At 44.6% G+C, this 19,815-nt stretch overlaps 1 protein-coding gene across 8 annotated transcripts in view; it reads right to left on the bottom strand.

Moving 5' to 3' along the window:
- DOCK7 (dedicator of cytokinesis 7) overlaps positions 1-19,815 on the bottom strand; it is a 110,843-nt gene that overhangs the window by 14,364 nt on the left and 76,664 nt on the right. For all 8 annotated transcript variants that reach the window (XM_065673180.1, XM_065673175.1, XM_065673176.1 and 5 more), the window contains 17 exons: positions 19,482-19,577; positions 19,235-19,375; positions 18,973-19,086; positions 17,801-17,971; positions 16,911-17,050; positions 13,217-13,386; positions 12,324-12,478; positions 11,256-11,438; positions 10,638-10,773; positions 9,785-9,881; positions 7,349-7,445; positions 6,390-6,524; positions 5,554-5,706; positions 4,213-4,371; positions 3,856-3,956; positions 2,127-2,319; positions 952-1,095 (listed from right to left, as the gene is read on the bottom strand). In XM_065673180.1, coding sequence (XP_065529252.1) covers positions 952-1,095; positions 2,127-2,319; positions 3,856-3,956; positions 4,213-4,371; positions 5,554-5,706; positions 6,390-6,524; positions 7,349-7,445; positions 9,785-9,881; positions 10,638-10,773; positions 11,256-11,438; positions 12,324-12,478; positions 13,217-13,386; positions 16,911-17,050; positions 17,801-17,971; positions 18,973-19,086; positions 19,235-19,375; positions 19,482-19,577 — 2,385 coding nt within the window. The remainder of the gene's footprint in view (positions 1-951; positions 1,096-2,126; positions 2,320-3,855; positions 3,957-4,212; positions 4,372-5,553; positions 5,707-6,389; positions 6,525-7,348; positions 7,446-9,784; positions 9,882-10,637; positions 10,774-11,255; positions 11,439-12,323; positions 12,479-13,216; positions 13,387-16,910; positions 17,051-17,800; positions 17,972-18,972; positions 19,087-19,234; positions 19,376-19,481; positions 19,578-19,815) is intronic.

The raw sequence follows: 19,815 nt of genomic DNA, 5'->3' as shown, positions 1-19,815 counted from the left end.
GGTCCATCAATTGCTCCATCAATTCAACAGCAAGAATAATACATACTACCAGCACTTAAAGTATAAAACTGCAAAGTGAAAAGGTGGCTTAGATACCACTGTGATATAATTGGCTTCTTTTCTTAAAATATACCCATACACAAATGGAATAAAACACTCAGTTACCCCTGAAATCAAGAGTCTACTGCATTACACATTGATACTAGTAAATAGGATTATCACTGGAATCAAACCTGGGATATTTTGGATGGGTATGTGCACAAGACCACAACAGGCTAAACAGAATCCTAATAAAATCTATGAGAATTAAATACAGAAGCTTAAGTGCACAGTACAGGTGCATCTTCACCTAAGTGATTTCTGCATCCACTTTTAGCACTTCATGTGATGGGCCTTAGGAAGTTTCCATAGGATGTCTCTAACAAAGGGGTTCCAGCCCATTGCAGGCAGAGACACTGCATCCCATGGCTTAGCCTGCCCACAGCAGGGGTTCTAGGTCTGAGCCCTGGAGTTATTGCTGCTTGTGCTTAACCCCACCAAATGACATTTCATACTGTGCTGTGGGAAATGATTCACTTGCTTTCCTTGGTTTCTGATGGATACGCTGCTACTAGTCCATTAACACTGCTCACACGAAGCTCTCAACCCACTCTTTTTGAAGAGGAGGAAAAACATTACAGCCTTTCTTTACTATTGTGAGCTTCCAAATGTGCAGTGTTGATGTGAAAGACACTGGAAACACACAAAGGCCTCTTGGTCCCAGATCCCACTCTGCACAGTTACTCCAGAGGGCAAACTGGGCTGTCTTGAATAACTAAAACTCAATGGCTCCATCAAACTGAAGTGCTCACAATAGAATTACACAGTCTCATAGAGAAAACATTTTACTTCATGTTGCCCAGCAGTGTAAGACTGCTGAAGAAAACACATAAAGAAATTAAAGTCTTCTACCATGGAGAAAGATGCTGCAGCCTGTTCCAGCAATCCCACCAGACCAGCTTCTGTGAAATACTTTCCAGAGCAGATACCTTCTTCATCTGGTGATACAACATCATCAGAAACAGCTGACTCTTCCAAAACATTGGAAGATATGTTCTAAGGAGATATAACATATAGAAAATAGTTTTACTCAATTTAAACAACATTCAACACTTTCAATACTTCCAATAATTTTCAATACTTTGAAAACCAGCTGATTTTCAGTCGAGTCTGAACATTTTTAGAGGCAGTTTTCATAGCATTTGCTTAATTTCCTTCTGAACCAGCATGGTACTTCAGCACATGCTTAAGCTAACTGGACTAGTCCACCTAAAAACACTCAAAGCTAAGTGTGTGCTTGTTTGCTCTGCTCAGTATTGACCTGCTTAAGATTACAAGTCACAGGAACCATTTTCATCAACTGCACCCACTATGCACTGGCTAGATCAAAAAGGTTATTAAAAACCCATGACTTTAATGGAGAAATAAAAATAACTGCACCCATTCAGCCTATGGATGTAAAGATCTGAGGGAACCAAGACAGTCTTCATAGAATCCTAGAATGGCTTGCGTTGGAAGGCATCATCCAGTCCCAACCCCTGCCACGGGCAGGGACCCCTTCCACTGGAGCAGCTTGCTCCAAGCCCCTGTGTCCAACCTGGCCTTGAGCACTGCCAGGGATGGGGCAGCCACAGCTTCTCTGGGCACCCTGTGCCAGCGCCTCAGCACCCTCACAGGGAAGAGCTTCTGCCTAAGAGCTCAGCTCAGTCTCCCGTGTTCTGGCAGGTTAAAGCCATTCGCCTTGGCCTGTCCCTACAGACTCTTGTCCCAGGCCCCTCTCCAGGTTCCCTGCAGCCCCTTTAGGCACTGGAGCTGCTCTCAGGTCTCCCCTTCAGGAGCCTTCTCTTCTCCAGGCTGCCCCAGCCCAGCTGTCTCAGCCTGGCTCCAGAGCAGAGCTGCTCCAGCCCTCGCAGCATCTCTGTGGCCTCCTCAAGCATAATGAAGTTTTTCAAAGGTTGTTGTAACGCATTCTTCCCAGAACAAATCCAGAGCAGCACGAGTACATCGGCACAGAAACACCGCGCATATTCTGTGTCTCAGCAGCAGATGACAAAACCCAATTGTACAATATGGAGGATGATTCCCACCTGAAATGTAACACACCCTACAGGGAGGTATTTTCGGTCTTCCAGCATGCTCAGATATTCAGCCACCAAGGCTGCAGAGTGGACCAGGCACTGGGCTGATTCAGCGTGGTTGCTCCTCTCGGAGTGCTTCCCAGCCATGTTCTGGAGCCACGTGAGGCGCAGGTCAGGGGAATTCTGATAGCCCTTTGCAATCCTAATTGAAAAGAAAACCTCTGTGATTAGTATTTAGTTACTTCTGCTTAAACAAGAACCACCCTCCATGGTTGGCTATCCAGAAATACATGAGATAAGAAGCTGTATAGATAGAAAGTTGCCCTAAATTACTTTATAGATTCCTAAACCAGTTAGTGATGGACAACTGCAGCCACTCTGTGGTGCCAGAATGGTTTCATGGGTAACTTGCTGAAGCTCTTGACCATATTTCACTTGAATACTGATAGTAAGCCAAAGGCGTTGGACAATCAGAGCAGAATTGCCTGGTTGCTTATGACAAAACCTCTCCTGCCTTCTAAGAAGCCTTCAGGACCATTGCAACACCATGCAATGCGGTACTTGGGATCTTAACGTGCCTCTGGATTATCTTTTGCATATGGAGACCTTCATATGTTCCACCAGTTTCCTGACTTCAGCTGGGATAGAGTGAATTTTCTTCCTAGCAGCTGTGTTTGGGCTTTAGTACGAGAACAATGCTGATAACACACTGATGGTTTAGTTGTTGCTCAGTAGCACTTACCCTGATCAAGGACTTTTCAGTCTTATGCTCTGCCAGTGAGGAGGGGCACAAAAGGCAAGGATGGAGTACACCCAGCACAGCTGACCCAAACTAGCCAAATAGATATTCCATACCATGGAACGTCATGCCCAGTACAGAGCAACTCTTTTGGGCATCACTTGAGGGTTTTTTTTGGGGTGGTGGTGTTTATTCCTTCCTCTCAATCTCTCTATTTCCTGTTATTGTTATTTAGTATTACATTTTACTTTTCTTTCAATTATTAAAGTGTTCTTATCTCAAACCATAGGTTTTTACCCTTTTTCTGATTCTCCTCTCCATCTTATTGAGGGGAGGAAGGGGGAAGTGAGCAAGCAGCCGAGTCATACCTTCTTGCTGGCTGGACTTAAACCACTACAACCACCAAAAAGCCTTGTGAGCAAGCAGGTGCTGGAAGATCCTTAAGTTTTCCCTGCCGCAAGCAGGGAGAGTTGTCAGTATTGTTCCCAGACTAAAGCACAAACACAGCACTGCACCAGCTACTAGGAAGGAGAAAATACCTGTTACAGCTGAACCCAGGACACTCACATAAAGGATAAGGTTGTCAGGGACTGCTGGGCAATGGAAACTACTTTTATCCATGATAAGCTCCATAAATGCCAACCAAAACCTACTAACATCACATTCAAACACAGCAGACACATACCTATTGGTCCACAAGCACTGAGACTCAGAACTGCTCCAAAACCTAAGTGCTCAAATATGCAACATCTGAATACAAAACCAAAGAGCAAGTAGCTGTGTTGTTTTCAGGTACAATGGGAATCACAGCAAGCAGTTTAAAACAGGACTTTAGTTCAAAGGGAAACAATTGCTAATAAACCCCAAGCAATCCAAGTTCACAGAAGTACAATACCTCACGCTAAATACAGGAAGTGCAGTAGATACTACGCTTTGTTCTAACACCATGTAGAGCACTGACATCTACTGTCCCTGCAGTGCAATGGCTACAAACTCTACCTGTACATCAGGTCAATCAGCATTTCTGGATCTTCCTGGTGTTCCTTCATTTTAACTGTGTCCGAAAGGATCATATGGAGGTTGAACACTAGATCCTGGACCTGTAAAAAACACACTGCTGTAATGAACAGGCAATGGGAATCGAGCTACACACTGCTGTGTTAGGACCACAGTAACACTGAACCTTGGTCTGTTTGCATCTTGTTGTCAGAATTAATCACAGACCTGGGGCTTATGTACTTAGATGATTTAAATAATCACCTTCAGGGAATGCATGTAAATTCCAGCTCTAGATGGAGGTTTAAGGACAAGCTATCAATGAACTACACATTCCTTCTCTTGTGGCATTTCTTTTACCTGATCAGGAAATGTTGTCTCCCTGAGTTCCAGATCTTCTTCAGCATATGTCAAAATAGTCTTCAGGGAACGTCGCAAAAACTCTTCATTGAAGTTCTGGGATGTCCCCACCAGGGATGAGAGTGACATGGTCACCTGCATTTTCACCCTGGCAAAGTTCTGCAACAGAGGTATTGTTATGGCATTCAACAACCCAGAGGTACTGCAATGGTCTGCTGTAATATCAGGGCTCTCATTATTGTACCCTCCTCCTGACAGACACCTGGTGCAAAACAGAACACTCAAGTGATAACGGGCTGTCTCAGAGCAGTGATTACACTAAACCTCTGGTGCTGCCGAACTTCACAATCTGATCACAGCATTATTTAGTTCCAGCTGGAGGTTCTCCTGCAATAGTTCTAGTCTTCTCTCCTGCATGCTCTCCTCTCACACACCCTGAAGAAGATGATGCTCATCTCCCTCTCATGATACAGCCTTCACTCCAAACAGTTGCTTTTGGTTTGGTCTAGCCTAAAAACTGGAGTCACTGTTAACTCACTGCTGTCAACTGACTAACAGTCCCAGGGCCCAGATACAGTGGGTCCCTCCAGTTCTGCTACTCCCTGTGGGGGACTGTAACCAAAGCAGTTTAAACAAAGATGTCTGGAGGAGCACTTTGTGATACATAGCTACAGTTATGCCTGCAAAAAACCTATGGGAAGAGTTAAGGCTGGAAATCTTCTTATAATTTAAAGCACACATGGGTGAGTCAAGCTAGGATGTAATTAGAGGTAAGATCTGAATGAAAACAAAATCCCAGCACTGCTAACTCACCTCCATTGACTGCCCTTTCAGAAAGGACACACACACACCAGCTGTGGCACAGGAAGGGCTACATGACTGTTTCTGCTCTCACCTAGACGTGTGTGAAAGCAAGGCAGAGGGGAGCTTCTCCGAACAGCCCTTTGAGTGCAAACTGTCCAATGTAAACAGCATGAAAACCTTCCAAACTGACAGGTTTGGGAACTCTTGCAGTGGATGTTCCAGGCAGGGCTCTACATCTTCCTATAAACCAACATGAGAGGCAGTTTGCCTGCTAAGATTCCGGGCATACAGCTTAGACTCTGACACTGGTGACTGGATATTCCTGCTATGCACTGACCAGCAGTGTGAGGTGCTGCAAGACCAGGAGCAAGGGAAAGCCATGTCACTGATGCGTGCTTCTCTTCCCTCTGCATGTCATGCTTGTTTCAATGGTAAACCCTCCAAGGGCCTTTCTCCCACAGGAATGCACAGAGCTCCATCCAGCATTCCCAACCTGCTTACATGTAACAACCAACTGAAGTGCAGCAGGATACTCACGTTCCCGATCTCAAAGTTTTGCCTCATAAGAAGGTACAGAGAGGCACTTGCATGCGACCGTATGGTGCTGATACTGCTGCTACAGTGTCTCAGGAGCCTCAGGCACAGATCTGCACATTGCTCAGTCTCTTCTTCAAACAGCAGCTCAGGGAACTGGAAAAACAGCACAGGAGGAAATGAGTGCTTGGACAGGCAGAAATAAGCACTCAAATAGACTCAGAAATGAGCATGCACTGGCATTAGAGGAATTCCAATCCCCTTTGTTTTGGGGGAATGATGCTAATTTCACTGATCATTTCACTGTACTGTAAAATACAGTAAGGCAAAGCGGACTCACTGGCAGCACTGGAAGGCAACTCCTTTCACCTACCCCTACAACTTGCTCCTATATCTACACCTTTAGACCGATTTATATCAGTTCCTCAGGCTTGAAACTCAGTACACCTACAGAAACTGGGAAACTGTTTAAATTATAGGCCCAGGAAAACAAATCCATTTGAAGTGATATTTTTACAGCCTAAATTCCACTTGTGCATCATATTCCGGACTGGCTCAGTGCCTCTGACCACTGACTGCTGGAGAGCAGGAGACCCCACCACACATGGGCTGTGTGAACTGTACCTTGCTGTGCAGCCAAACCCAAAGTGCATAAACATAGGTACTGATCATGAAAAGCAGCCAGGTTTTATCAACCCCCAGACCACACTTCCTGAGAATCAATACTGCACAAAATAATAAACAATTGGTGAAATGACCCCAATGCAAAGGAAGAGCAAACAGTCCCATCCTCCATCTGTGCTGTTCTGGATATATTATAGCATCCACCAGAAATTCACCTTTGAAACCAAAGCCCTCTGTGTGGCGAAGCAGTGCTGGAGATAAAGTGCACTTTGGTTGCAGGCCATGCTGTGTAGAAGCACCTTCAGCACCCCACCGAGGATGCTCTCTTTGGATTCTGTCACAGAAACGGTCTGCAGGCAAAAGGAAATCGAGTTACATGAGCAAAAATTAACCTCTGGTGTGTGGCTGTGTGTAAGAGAAAGGAAGAGAATAACCCTGCTGAAAAGCCCTTTGGCATGGAGAAATCACCCACTTAGATGGGCCTGCAAAACAGCCACATTACTGAATCAGCCCCCAGGTAATGAATACCTGACCCATGCACTAAAGCCTGAGGAATGATGCATCTACCTGATGAGGCTCTGACCTTTGAGAACCTTGTTCTGTAGCTGATCTCTAGGCGGATTATCCAGGTGCAGCCCTTGGGATTCCTGGGTCTCTCTGCAGCCCAGGGGCGGATCTGGTAAGTCTGCTACTGCCTGCTTCCAGCCTGTGCCCTGGTTTCATTTGTACAGAAAGCAGAGGACAAAAGTACCATGTGTCCTTGCTCACTTGTGCACACAGACTAAGGTATCTGGAAGCTTTCCTGCACTGTGCAGATTAAGTACAAATACAGGAGGTTGACCTGGAACCCGATGATTTGAAGCAGATTTGGGAAGACCTACAGGAACCGGTTAGAATAGGGCAGGACTTGGATAGTTCTGCAGTTCATTACTGAGTTTTTGAACCACCACCTCTTATACTACAAAAAGGGAACAACTTCCAAAAACGCTGAAGGAAGCTACCACAATGTAAAACCAGATTATTACCGGCTGAGGATTAAGAGAGGCATTAGGGGGGCTGCCCAGTTCTGACAGCATTCAGGGAGTTAAGAGCAGCAGGAAGGTTTGATTTAACAACCTGCTGCCTGGCTAGGTGACAGTAATGCTGTTATATCTCTATTTCTTATCATCCTTACCTGTACAACTATCTCTAGTGTATCCAAAATAATCAGATTGGCTTCTGTTGCAAGATTCCCATCGATAAGAGCCTCGTGTTCTATCTCTGCCCTTGATCTAATTGAGAGAAGAAAGGAATAAAATTACTTTCTGTTTAAGTGCATCTCCATTTTCTCCTGTCAAAAACCATCTTCTCATTAGCAGGAAACTGCCAGTTCCAACTTGTGTATTTATTACTGGACAACACTACAATGCATCCATTAAGAGGACAGGAAGACTTGGTTTTTTACATATACAAACTTAGACAGGAGTTACGTTCACCATGCTAGGAGAGATCACACTATTTCCAACACTTCCTTACTCTCTCAGGGACACAACAACAGTTTAGAATCAAAGTCCAACTCAAAACTGGTTTAGTAGCATCGTTAGGCATGCAAGAGCACAACCAGGAACAGAACATACAGCTTCATGTTATAGGCTATGGACACATGGTGGTGCTACACGAGCTGTTTTATCTGCACTGTGGAGCCCAGCAGCTAGACTGGTCGTAGCACAGAGTGCATACCATGAGGGTGCAATCTTTGGCCATTCAAGCTGTATTACATTACAGTACTTGAAAAGTATCTTCCTCTCCAAGAAAAATGACAGGATGTTGCTGTTCAATGCCAGGCACTCACTTTCCTGGAAAGTCTACAAAGTTCATACACCCAGTCACACCAGTAGCCCCAGGAATTCAGCCGCAACGATGTGCTGCATGTGGCAAAGATCCAGCAGTATATTTGAAGAGACCAGCTACGGCCTGCCCTACCAAAGATGTCATTTCCATCAGGCTCCTGCCAGGCCAGATCAGAGCAGGAATGTGACCAGCAGGAACTGATCAAATCAAGCAAAACACACCACCAAGGCGATGGCAGATGACTCAGCTCTTGGATCTGCACTGCAGCAACCCTCCCCTGCCACACTCTGCTCCCTCTGGGAGCTGGGTCAGACACTCATGATGTACTCTTCAGGCTCCAGAATATGAAGACTTGAGGTCTGACCCTACATAAAACGACACCACCTGCATAAACCAATACCACCTGCAATTAGTTGTGCACAATCCTTGGTGTGAAGTCTTCCTTGTCAGATTTCAAAGGGCCAGACTCTACCCATGCACGCAGGACAGACTTGCAGTGCCATAGGAGTGGAGCGGGATGGACCAAGGTCGCAGTGAGCAAGTATGGGTTAAAAAGCAGGTTTGTGGCGTTATCTAAGCAGATTCTTTTGTGGAGTGAGCCACCATCCTTTGAGCATCAAGGTACTCCACAGCTGTTACTATGTACTTGAGGCTCTTCTGGGAAGGAGGGGGCTCAGATCCAGTGCCAGCAGTGAACTGATGAGCTCTTTAGGCCAAATTTTAATCTGGTGTAACTCTGCCCACAGCTCTGGAGTTGTGGAATTCATACCTACATCACTTCATTAGCAGGCTGAAACACACTGGTCATTTGGCCTTCTCAATGCCTCAACAGGACTGAAGTCTCGAACAAAAAGCCACCACTTGACATAACAAGAGATTACATTCCTGTGCTGGACAAAGCATTAGAAGCTGCGAAGATGTACTCTGTCAGTGTCTTCAAGAGCAAAATCTGGCCTGATCTCCATCTGGGCTCTGAGGTCCCCATCCCCCAGTTTCTTCAGAGCTTCACTTGTGCTGAGATTGCTTTCCTAGGATTAGGAAGAATTCTTTTGCTGGGAGGACGGAGACTGAAGGTTGCAACTTGAGGAAACAGAAAACGTGCACAGCAAAGCCCAAACACAACTCCTGAGCCCTCCAGATTGAACCACACCAAGAGAGGGAATTTTAAGGGAAATGGGTGTAATAAGCAAAAAGAGCTCATTCCAATCAGTTGCGCACACACACACTGAAAACTTCTGCCAAGCATCACAAACAATGCTGTGATGATTGAGTCTGCAGATGTACAAAATGGCAATTTAGAAGAACTGCACACCAATGCTACAGTACCTGGCTGGTTTGTGGCTTCTAAAAGCACAGCACATGTGGAAAAACAATCAAAGTGATGGATTAGGACAGGAAAGGAAAGCGAGCTTTGAGAACTCCAGAATGCTCTTATGGAATAAAGGGAATATGACATGAGATATATATGCTATCTGTGCAAACTGTTAATGGATCTTCCCTCTAAATTACAGCTTACTACAGGGTTTTAAGAAGGCAATGGATTGTCTCAGTCTCTTCAAATCTCATCTTAAAATCGAAGAAGCAAGGGACAGTGGAAAAGCACAGTTAGATAGGGCAGTGCTGGACTTAAAGCTATTTGCACACTGCCAGCCCTGTTCCAACCAAGGGCCCAAACCTGCTCGCACAAGAGCTAAGTCACTATTGCCATTGACCTCCTATAGGGAGAGCATTCCCACAGGCACTGTCACATTGTTAATGTAGAAAGATAAGGTAGAGTTACTTGTCAAGCTTTTCTGTGTTTTGACGCCAGTGAGTCATATCCTTTCTCCATCTCAAATTCTCTTGACTTCCAAAAGCGCTCCCAGAAGGACTTCTCTCTGCAGGATAGTATCAAAACAACAGTGGTCATCTAATGCTATTTGGTTTACATGGGTAGCAACTCCAGGTTCGCTCACAAGGGACAGCAAACTGTGACTTCTTAGAGCCCAAGGCTGTGGCACTCACCCAAGATGTTTACCTGGCCCTTAATTCTGTCACTGCTGAGTGACATGAGAGGCAACTTCACTTGCAGCTCTCCATATGCCAGCTTACTATAGAGCTAATGGAGAGACTGTGGAGATATTCACACACACCAGGATGCCTGGGGCAGAGTAGGAGACAAAACCACTATTCTGATTCTTATCCTAACCCCAGCACCATCCTTCCTCCCAAACAACATGAGCAGCGAAAATCATCAGAAGGTGTTTGTTACCCCCACTACTGGCTATTAAGCCTCACTAAGTAAACAGAAATATCCAGGTATTTTCAGAGCTATCAAAGCAAGATCAGGCAGCCTGTTTTCTACTTTGATCCTTGCACAAGACATACTAGAAGGTGGCTTTGAAAGAAGCTACACCGGAAGAAGCTCAGGCAAGAACACCCCATAAATGAGATATGACCACATGTACACAAAAGCAATCCAGTAACAAGTAAATTGCCTGTAGATGGAACTTGGGGAAAGTGTAGGGATTCTGCAGCCCCAGAGATGCATGCTGCAAACTGCAGCTTCTTCTAGGGGCTTCTTTGCCTGAATATCTTGATGGGTAGTACCCCAAACCACAGATGGGTGCAAGGAAGAAGACTTCTTTACTCACCTAGCTGTCCTCTGCTTCTTCGGACCATTTCCTGCCTTGCCCCTATACTTCCCAAAATAGCTTCTTCAAGTTTGGCTCTCATGTCTTTTGACTTCTTGAATGTCAGACTGTTCATTCTTTCAAATACTTTTTTGCCCTGCAAGTTTCAAATGAGAGCATCAGGGAAGATTCTTTCAATCCGGGACATTTTCTTAACATTAACAGCTCAAAATATCTTTCCTGTCTAAAGACATTCAGAAAGAAGGGAATACACGTTCAGTTGCTAGCTAGCTAATCTACCCAGACTCCAGCACTGCTACAGGAAACTCTTCTTGCTGATAGCAAGCAAAATGACCAAGAGCTATGATCCCCTTTCCCTGCAGAAGTTCCAGATGAGTAGCAAGCAGGACAAACCGCTTAAGAAGTGAAACAAGGCACAGATACTTGCATGGCTGAAAAGTAAACATGGATAAGGCCAGGGGTTGCACAGAGACGTGCTCAGCCTTGGGATTCTGAATACAGGAAATACTTAGGAGAGAGCAGGAAATGCCTTTCTGCAGTCGTGTAAAGGATCAGAGCGCAAAGGTCCTTGGCAAGCCCCAGGAGGAACTTCAGGAGGTTTACAGAGTACACCAGTACCTTGTATTCAAAGCAGGATACGCAAAGGTAAAGCAAATCCAGCAGGCGATTGAGTTGCAACACTGACAGGTCTGTGAACCACTTCTGCAAGACACTTTCATCTGCGTTCTTGAGCACCCACAGGAGACAGATCAGAAGGCTGCGGCTGGACTCTGTTGAGAAGGTGGAGTGCTGCCTGCCACTCTAAAACAGAAAGGTCAAGACATTTGCCACACTGTATTTCACATCCAAACACTTCAATCACCACTAAAAGGTTCTACACCTGCTACCAGCCCAGACTAAACCATTACCAGATAGGAACGGAAGGTGAATAGACATTTTTCACTAAGAAGCAGGAGAAACACATTTCTCTTTCTCAACCCAACAGCTCAGTGGAGCCCACAGATTGTCAAGCCACAAGAGCGAAGCAGCAGTTTGAACCAGTTATATGAATGTGTTTCCCTTCACGCAGCAAATACCCACTTCCCTCAAGATGCCTTTAACAGCTCCTGGCAGATTAACAATTAAGCAAAGGGGCTCCATTCATTATCCCATGTATGTATCAGGGTGTCTTAAGACCCATCAAAACGGTGTTCTGATGCAGGAGTAAAGGGAGGAGGAGAGAGAAATGGAAGAGCCTGTGTGCTACCAGGATCCAGAGGATTTCCTCTCTGTGCAGAAAACAGGGAAAAGGGTCTGATGTCTTCATCTAGATGGGATTTGGATGTGGTAGGAATTTCTGCTCAGGACTTAGAGCTAATAATGACCATTTCACTTCACAGAACTTCTATTGGATTGTTTCAGAAGGAGGGAATCTTTATCAGAGAACAGAATTCTTCCAGTTTCAGAGGTTTGCTGAGTTTTATCCCTCCTTGGCATTTCTTAAATCCTCTCTGAAACTGGCACAACAACGCACAAACGTGACTTTTTCCCCTTGCCGTTCATCCCCTGCCTCCTTGTGTAACACCCAGCTGCACACTGATACAAGGCCTTGCCACTCACTGATCAGCCCCACGGGACCTGCATGTGTAAATATTTGCCTGCTGACATAGACTGAGGGCCAAGGAATAGGGAGAGGTGGCTTTGTACCGATGAGGTGAGTAGGAAACTGCTGGGCCGGGTGAGCTGAGGGACCGACGTTCCTGCGATGGCCATGGCGACTGTCTGGCTTATCATGCTTCCACCTTCACTCTCATAATCATCGACAGCGACGCAGCTCGGCCTCCCTCGCTGATTGTGGCTCTCTGTCAAGAAACATGGGCATCTGGTCAATCCCAAACTCAACACGACTTATATTGGAGGTCACACAAAGCAAACAACAGTTTTCAAATGCCCCTTACACAACCTCAGGATCTAGAACCCTTCTCAAAATAGACCTTTTGTCCCTTTGAACTCTTCACTCTTTTCTTGCATCTTTATTGTGACATTAAACTCAAAGGATGTAGGAGGCAACTATAAATTCCAAACTATTCCAGACTGGACCCACTGCCCTGATTTGAAGTAACCCACCTCTGCTGCTCTTCAGGACACTTTGTAAAGCACCCCTGAAATGATCTGCTGACAGAGCACATGCTAAGGAGGAAGAGGAACTCTGCTTATCCTTTGGAACTGTTATGCGAATTGTACAGTATGTGGGGTGGCTTTTTAAGCTGGTGAGGCATAGAGGGTGGCTGGCTACACGTATAGAGTAGCCAGCCAGATTTAGACTAAAATGAATTGCTAGTTTTCAATTCCTGCAAACCAGTGGGCAAATGCGGATTTTAAGCACTAACAGTCATGGAGGATGCATTTTCCAAGTGCAGTTTAGGAAATAGATAGGAAAACATTTCTTAGGAAATAGATAAGAAAACGTCAAAGTTCTAATTCAGAAACAGACCCAATCTCATCCAACAGCAGAGGGTTTTGTACTTCAACTTCAGAACCCAAACACTCAAGTCTAGTGAGCAGATGAACACATATTCAAATCACAGAACATAAAATACCTGTAAAGTCATAAAGCTGAGGCACGGTCTCCATGATCACGCCAATCAGAGGTAGATACAGCATTGCCACCCGGGCCTTTACCTGTGGGTCAGCGTACCGCGGGTCCGAGTCGTGACTGGACAGTAAGTTGTGTACCATATTGATGACTTTCTTATGCAATCCAAATAAACTGGTAAAAGAGAGTTGGGTCACACAGGTTAGTTAATACCTTCAAAGCAAACTATACTTTGTAACTAAGGGGCTTCTTTTTCTGAAGAAGAAAACCCTGGTTTTTATTTTTAACTCCAGGTAAGCTGCCAGGACACGTGTTTTTGGATCTCCTGTGTAGATTACAAATGCTAAAAGGCCACATAAAATGTACCCAAATATCTTGCAGAGGTGCACACCCAATATAATGTGAACGCTCTCATAATTCCTATACAAAACCAAAGCCCCAGCTACTGCTGTGCTGAATTATCGAGTCTACTAAAGACCATCAGGAGAACTTAGGGAATACGGAAAGCAGCGAGAGAAACTTGAGAGTGGGTTTAGTGAAACTATTTGTTGTGGGGGTTTTTGCTTCTTTTTAACACCATTTACAGAGAGAAAAGCCCTTCTAAGACAGAATACTGCTTTTATCTAACGGTCAGGAAGTTCCTGTTTCAGTTCCCTGACCCCCATGCAATTATTCAATCCAAACGGTAAACTAATGATCCATCATTCTGAATAAAAAGTGACAACGGAATCAAGGAGTAGAAGGAAAACCAGCAAGAAATGGCCTTCCTCATTATGAAGATGCAAACGATGGCAGGGCCCAAGCACCATCCCCTTTTGCAGGACACCCTGCGTGAGCCCATTCATGCCCTGAGAACCAAAACTCCCCATAATCTCTCAAGAACTCACTCTGCTCATTTCAATTCCCTCAGCCAACACCGAGGCAAAACTCCCTCAGAGCAAATAGCAGGTATCTGGGTAGCTATTTGCTTCTGGAGGCAAACCAGGCCAAGAAGACAACTTTACCCCATGCATGAAGCAGCCAAGGAAGCTCATACATTATGCATCAGCAAAACATAAGCTTCAATGTTCAGACCTGAGGTATTAAAACAAGTGCTGAATTTCAGGCAGTATCCACTTTACCTGGAAAGTAGAGTTGAGTTCTGGTTAAAAAATGAGGAGAGGCTTTGACTGGATTGTTGAAGGTTTAAAATGATTTAAAAGATAGCAGGATGGGTTAGGAGGACATTAGCTACTTGTAGCTACACGTCTTTCCTGGGTTTTTTAATCAAGCCATAATGAGATCCTACAATTGCTTGTGTGTGTAATTAGTGAGACCCTTAACAACAAGGAAGGAAATGCTTATTTAAGTGACTGGTTCCTTGATTAAGGATAAAGAAAAGTCTTTGTATTAGTTTGGAGGAGTGGCACCTACGCTGTGTTTCTAACAGTTCAAGGGAAACTATCCTGCAGGCCATAGAACTGCATGTAGGGAAAGCACATCCAAACAAAGCAGTGTGATTCAAACCTAGGGCTACATGGTTTTCCTTTTCCAGAACAAAGTAGGCACTGTGCTGGATCGATCCATAGCGAAGAGGAGGAAATATGGCCCACTAACCTTTCTGGCTGATAATGCAATGAATTGATCTTGGTGCCCTCCAACCATCCCCTCTGTAATCCCAGCCCTGGCCCGGATTTGTGTCAACAGCACACACTTTTGGGAAACTGACTTTTGTCACTGAATATTGAGAGCCAAATACTGATCTTCTCGCTTCTGTCCAGTAACATCGGTCAATATGGGCAACATGGGCACTATGAGATGAGCAATACGAGTTAATAACCTGGTCACACAGCACTGTTCGCAGAGACAATCTGCTGAGGGTCTAGCTGCTTGGACTCACTCTCTGGAATGGTCACATTCAGCTGGCTTCCTTCATCTGCACGCTGTATTGGCTTTTAGACTGTGAGTGCTCTGGAGGAGGACCGTAGTATACTGTGATACTGTGCTGTACCTAGCATAGAGGGATCCATCTAACACACCGCCTGGGTACTGCAGTCGTTTCTGTCCAACTCAACCCAAAGAGTTCTTATAAAATGGGTGACCTAGAATCTAACATAACTTGCCAATGGAGCAAAAAGAACAAGGACAGAACACATTTAAGGCTTAAGGTAAAGCTCTAACACAACAAGCAATTTAGATGGACATCCCTCTCCTGTCCTGCTGTAGCGTAATGCAACTGGGAATGATGCTGAACTTCTTCCACTGGTGGCCAAAACATTTTAATGGGAGGCATGTCTGAACCCTCTAATAATAACCTGCTGATGATACTTTATGATTGTTAAAAGTCTTCATATACAAGCGAAAAGCAGATCTGAACAGACTGGTTTATTTTATACAGCGGACCTACCAGGGGAAATGCAGAAGGATGAAGCCTGAGAACAGCTAATAAACTGCGAACTACAAGTCACTGTGGAAAACATTAAAACCCAAATGCAGTACTGGTATAAACCTCCACTACAATTAAGGAACCTTGATCAAAATGTATCTCCAGAGCTGAACTGGCATAAAGGGGTTTTTCTGTCTAGGTTTGAGAGAAGATCTGTCTCCCCAGTGGACACCCGCAAGATCACATTGATAACTCCTTCGTGCAGCTGGGCAGGGATTACTGACCTGGTCCAAGCTTAAGTGTTGAGAACAGCAAGGTGAGAGAGCTCAAGAGGCAGGTGGAACAGAAAGTTTGTGAAGAACAAAGGCAGATATAGTCAGAGACAGGACCTGATTTCTATTCAGCAAGCAGGACGCTCCTATGCTACAAAAATCATTCCTGCAGACAGCATATATGGGTAAAGATTTGCTGCCTTTTCCATTTCAGGGCAAACAAATGGGACTGCAGTGGGCTATGTATATATAAAGAAAATATTCTAATTTATGGCATCACTTTCTTCCCCAACAGGAAACAGAACGAATGTTTAACTCCTGAGACCTCTTGGTAAAGGGGCAGAATTAACCATGAATCATTAGCATTTGTCGACTGGGCTGGTGTTTCTGAGTCCACCTTGAGAAAAATGCCTCTGAGAGAACTTAGGACTGTGGAAGCAATCAATAATTTCCATTTTCAAGAGGCAAGGCAGAGTACAGCCCTAAATAACACAAGTAACAGCCTCGATGGCAGGACTACAGGCTACACTCCTACTTCAGAAAATTATTTGCTGTGCAAGCCAGGCAAGTCACCGACAAACTCCGCATGCTTGACTCTATTTGTGTATTTTGTAATCCACAGGGGCCTCATCAATGCATAATTTATGTTTAAAAAGAGCTGGGAAGACCACAGGCAAAATACATTGCAACATTTAAAAGCACCAGCAACAGAGACTTCCTAAATGTTGACACCTATTTTCTTGCTATAATTAAGAAAAGCTATTTTCCTCTTATGAGCTCCAGCAGTGCCCATGTGGCAGCTGGGGGCTCCAGTAGGAACCTCTTTCTCTTTTTCTCAGCTGGAAAAATGCGACTGAAATCATGTTTATAGAGGCAGAGTTAAGGAAGTAACGAACAGGAGGAACAGGGAGAAAGAGGACTCTTAAGGTGCTGGTTTCTTATCCTCTCAGCTCACGAATTCAACTCAATTCTGGCCATGCCAGAACTTGTTTCTCATCCACCATTTGCTTGGAATTACAGAAACCTGTTGGGAAAAGATAAAACAAACTGTAAAGATTTACCCTTCTGCATCAGGATCTAAAATGACAGCCAGTTCTGTTAACACAAGCCCGGCCAAGTAATGCTGCTGGCGGAAAGGCACGGACAGTTCAAACATATTTGCAATCTTCTGGTCTTGGACATTTGTGGAGAACCCAGAGCTCTGTGAAAAGAAACCAAGTTTCAGAGGTTGCACAAAGAGGCCCCTCGGAACACACAGTCAAAGCTTATGAAATACATTAGAAGCAGTATGCAGAATGAAAGACAACCTCACATAGACTCCCTTTTTTGTTTGGATCCAGGCACATCTACTTAGGCTACATCTGAGCTCACTAACTCTTCTATTAATTCTGTTTGTTGTTATTGCCTTCCCACCCATGGAGCAGGCCTTAGGGAAGTTAAGCCAAATAACCTTTAAAAGTGGATTAGTTAAACTTTTAACTTAGGAGGGATGCTCTCACTCAGGCTAAAGAAGGCTTTAATTTGATTTTGTTTGCGTGATTTTGCAACTAATTGATCCACTCAAGTGACACACTTGCTAATTCAAATGACTTACCCTGTGCAGGCTACAATTAAGTTTCAGTATGCTAGAAAGACCCTTGTGTTGTAAGAAAAGGGTAACAATGGACAAAGCAATTTCTTTAATGGCTCATTTATGTTCATGCGTTTGTCCAGTATAGGAGAGGACAAGGTCCCTAAGGACAGTGTGATACAGAGACAGGGATACGGGCATTCTTTTTTCAATAATAAAAGGAGTCAAAACCTGTGTGTCAGGAAAAAGTAATTTCTAAACAAACACTTAAAGAAAAATATTAGCAAGCAGTGACTGAAAATAGAGGTGATACAACAACGATTTAAGTGCCAGAGCAAAGCTCAGCTTGCATTTCCACAAAGGATCCTCAACACAGCGCACCTGAGAGGTTGCTGAAGACACAGATGGTGATGGAGATGCAGGTGGTGTGAGCAAGCTGCAGGGTAAATTCAAGGTGACGTAGTGTTCATGGCTGCAAATGATGCGAAGGAAGTCCAGCCTCAAAGATGCCAGGTTACTTGGATTTGTTAAGGAATACAGCTTTGAAGACACCTGCAAGTTTAGCCCATAAAATTGCAGTTAGCTCCAAAAGACAATATAAATGCAGCATGAGCCCCCGTCCCACCACTGCTGCCCAAAGGCAGAACTGAAGAGCTTGATATCATTAAATGGTCACATCCACAGCACTTCTTTGTGCTACAGATTAAACCTCTGTGTGCAGGAGACATCAACATCCCAGTCAATGCCAGATATATATCAACACAAGATGTATATAATAGCCGTGCTTCTATAAGCAAATGAAGAACTAGGTACTTCACATATGATATCCACATCCTATTGATTTCAGTAGGGAGCTGTGAGAAGCAGGACCACACTGTGATGCATTAACAGGACAAAGATGCAGGCTGGCTAGTACACAGTAAGCAACAAAGCTCAAACATATGCTACTGCTGTTCTTGCCTCTTACATAAAGTGTTATAGACTCTAAGCTTAAGCTCCTGATACCTCGTCATCTCCTTCGTACACAGTGTCAGCACAGATGTTTGCAGTCAAATGAAACTTTGTGGTTCAGGGTGATTCCCCTGCCACAACACTGCAAGTAAGTTTCCTAACAAGTAACATAGGAACCCTCCTTCTTGCTGGGGGGAAGACCTTGCATCTTCAGAAGGATGGAAGGGGAGCTTGGTGCTCAATATCATCGCACAGGGTCAATGTCTCCTTGGCAGACACACTGACAAACTAGGACAATCTGAGCTTCCTCGCAAAACCTCCTACTTCTTTTGATGCAATTACTCTGGACATGGTGAGCAGAGGGAATAACTCTTCCTTCCTGCTGCACGTCCATTCGCGCAAGGGGGTTACTCCTAATTCACTTTTAAGAGAGTAATCAGAAAGGCTTAAACTCTAAATCACCACTGAGAATGCCTTGCTAGCTCTAAAAAGACCTCAACAGCAGAATTCTGTGTCCATACTTTACTGTCTGTCCGAAGAAAGGCAGAATAATATGCTAGGCTACGGTTCACAGTGAAGTCATAGTATTTATCTGCATTCACCTGTTTGTAGCAGGTCTTAATAAGAGCGAAAACAAATCCTCTGTCCATGATAGACAACAGGTCATTGAGGAAAAATGCCAGACTGGTGTTGAGCCTTTCGACCATTTCTGTATCCTAGAGAGAAGGAAGAGGAAAATGGGACAGAAAATGAAAACGAGCACACTGCATGTTTTCAATTCGTGGTGTAGGCACCAGCGAACACACAGAGGTGTGGAGCCTCAGCTCTGATCGAGCTCAGTTCAGTTTAATTGTTTGCCATTACCTTCTGAAACCGAGAGACTATATCACCGGCAATTGTGCTGACCAAAGCAGTTACATCATCCATGAAACGCTCAGGAAAACGATTCTTTCTTGGCGCATCCAGTTTGTCAGCAAAATACAAATGATGCACCATGCTCTTCACCTATAGAGATATAAATTACAACCAAGTCACTCGCAGTTGTTGCTGCCTGTGGTTTAAACCAGGAACTGTAAGACAATGATAAGCAAGGTGTTTCCAGGTTGCTCACCATCAGCTCGAAGAAGAACCAGGCTTGCTGCAGGGCTGCCTCCCGCACGCTCCCGCTGCACACAACCCATTGTAAGGCCAGCTCCTCGTGAAAAAGCTACACAGATTCAAATCCAGAGTTAGCCTGAGCCTCGACACCAGCTCACAAAACAATCCGCATGAGAAATGGTAGCACGATCCATGGCAAGGATGGCAAACAATGAGGTTAAGCAAAATAACTGGGAACATGACAGCAGTGGTGGCATCCCTTAAAGAAATCCCCAACTAACAATGAAGGATGATGTGATGATATGTGATGAGAGAAACGTTTCACAGCATCTTGCTCCGAAACTGAA

The sequence above is a fragment of the Lathamus discolor genome, chromosome 3 (genome assembly GCF_037157495.1).
Source record: "Lathamus discolor isolate bLatDis1 chromosome 3, bLatDis1.hap1, whole genome shotgun sequence".
Lineage (NCBI taxonomy): Eukaryota > Metazoa > Chordata > Aves > Psittaciformes > Psittacidae > Lathamus > Lathamus discolor.
Note: the sequence above shows the minus strand (reverse complement) of the source record. Positions and strands in the feature narration are given on the sequence as shown.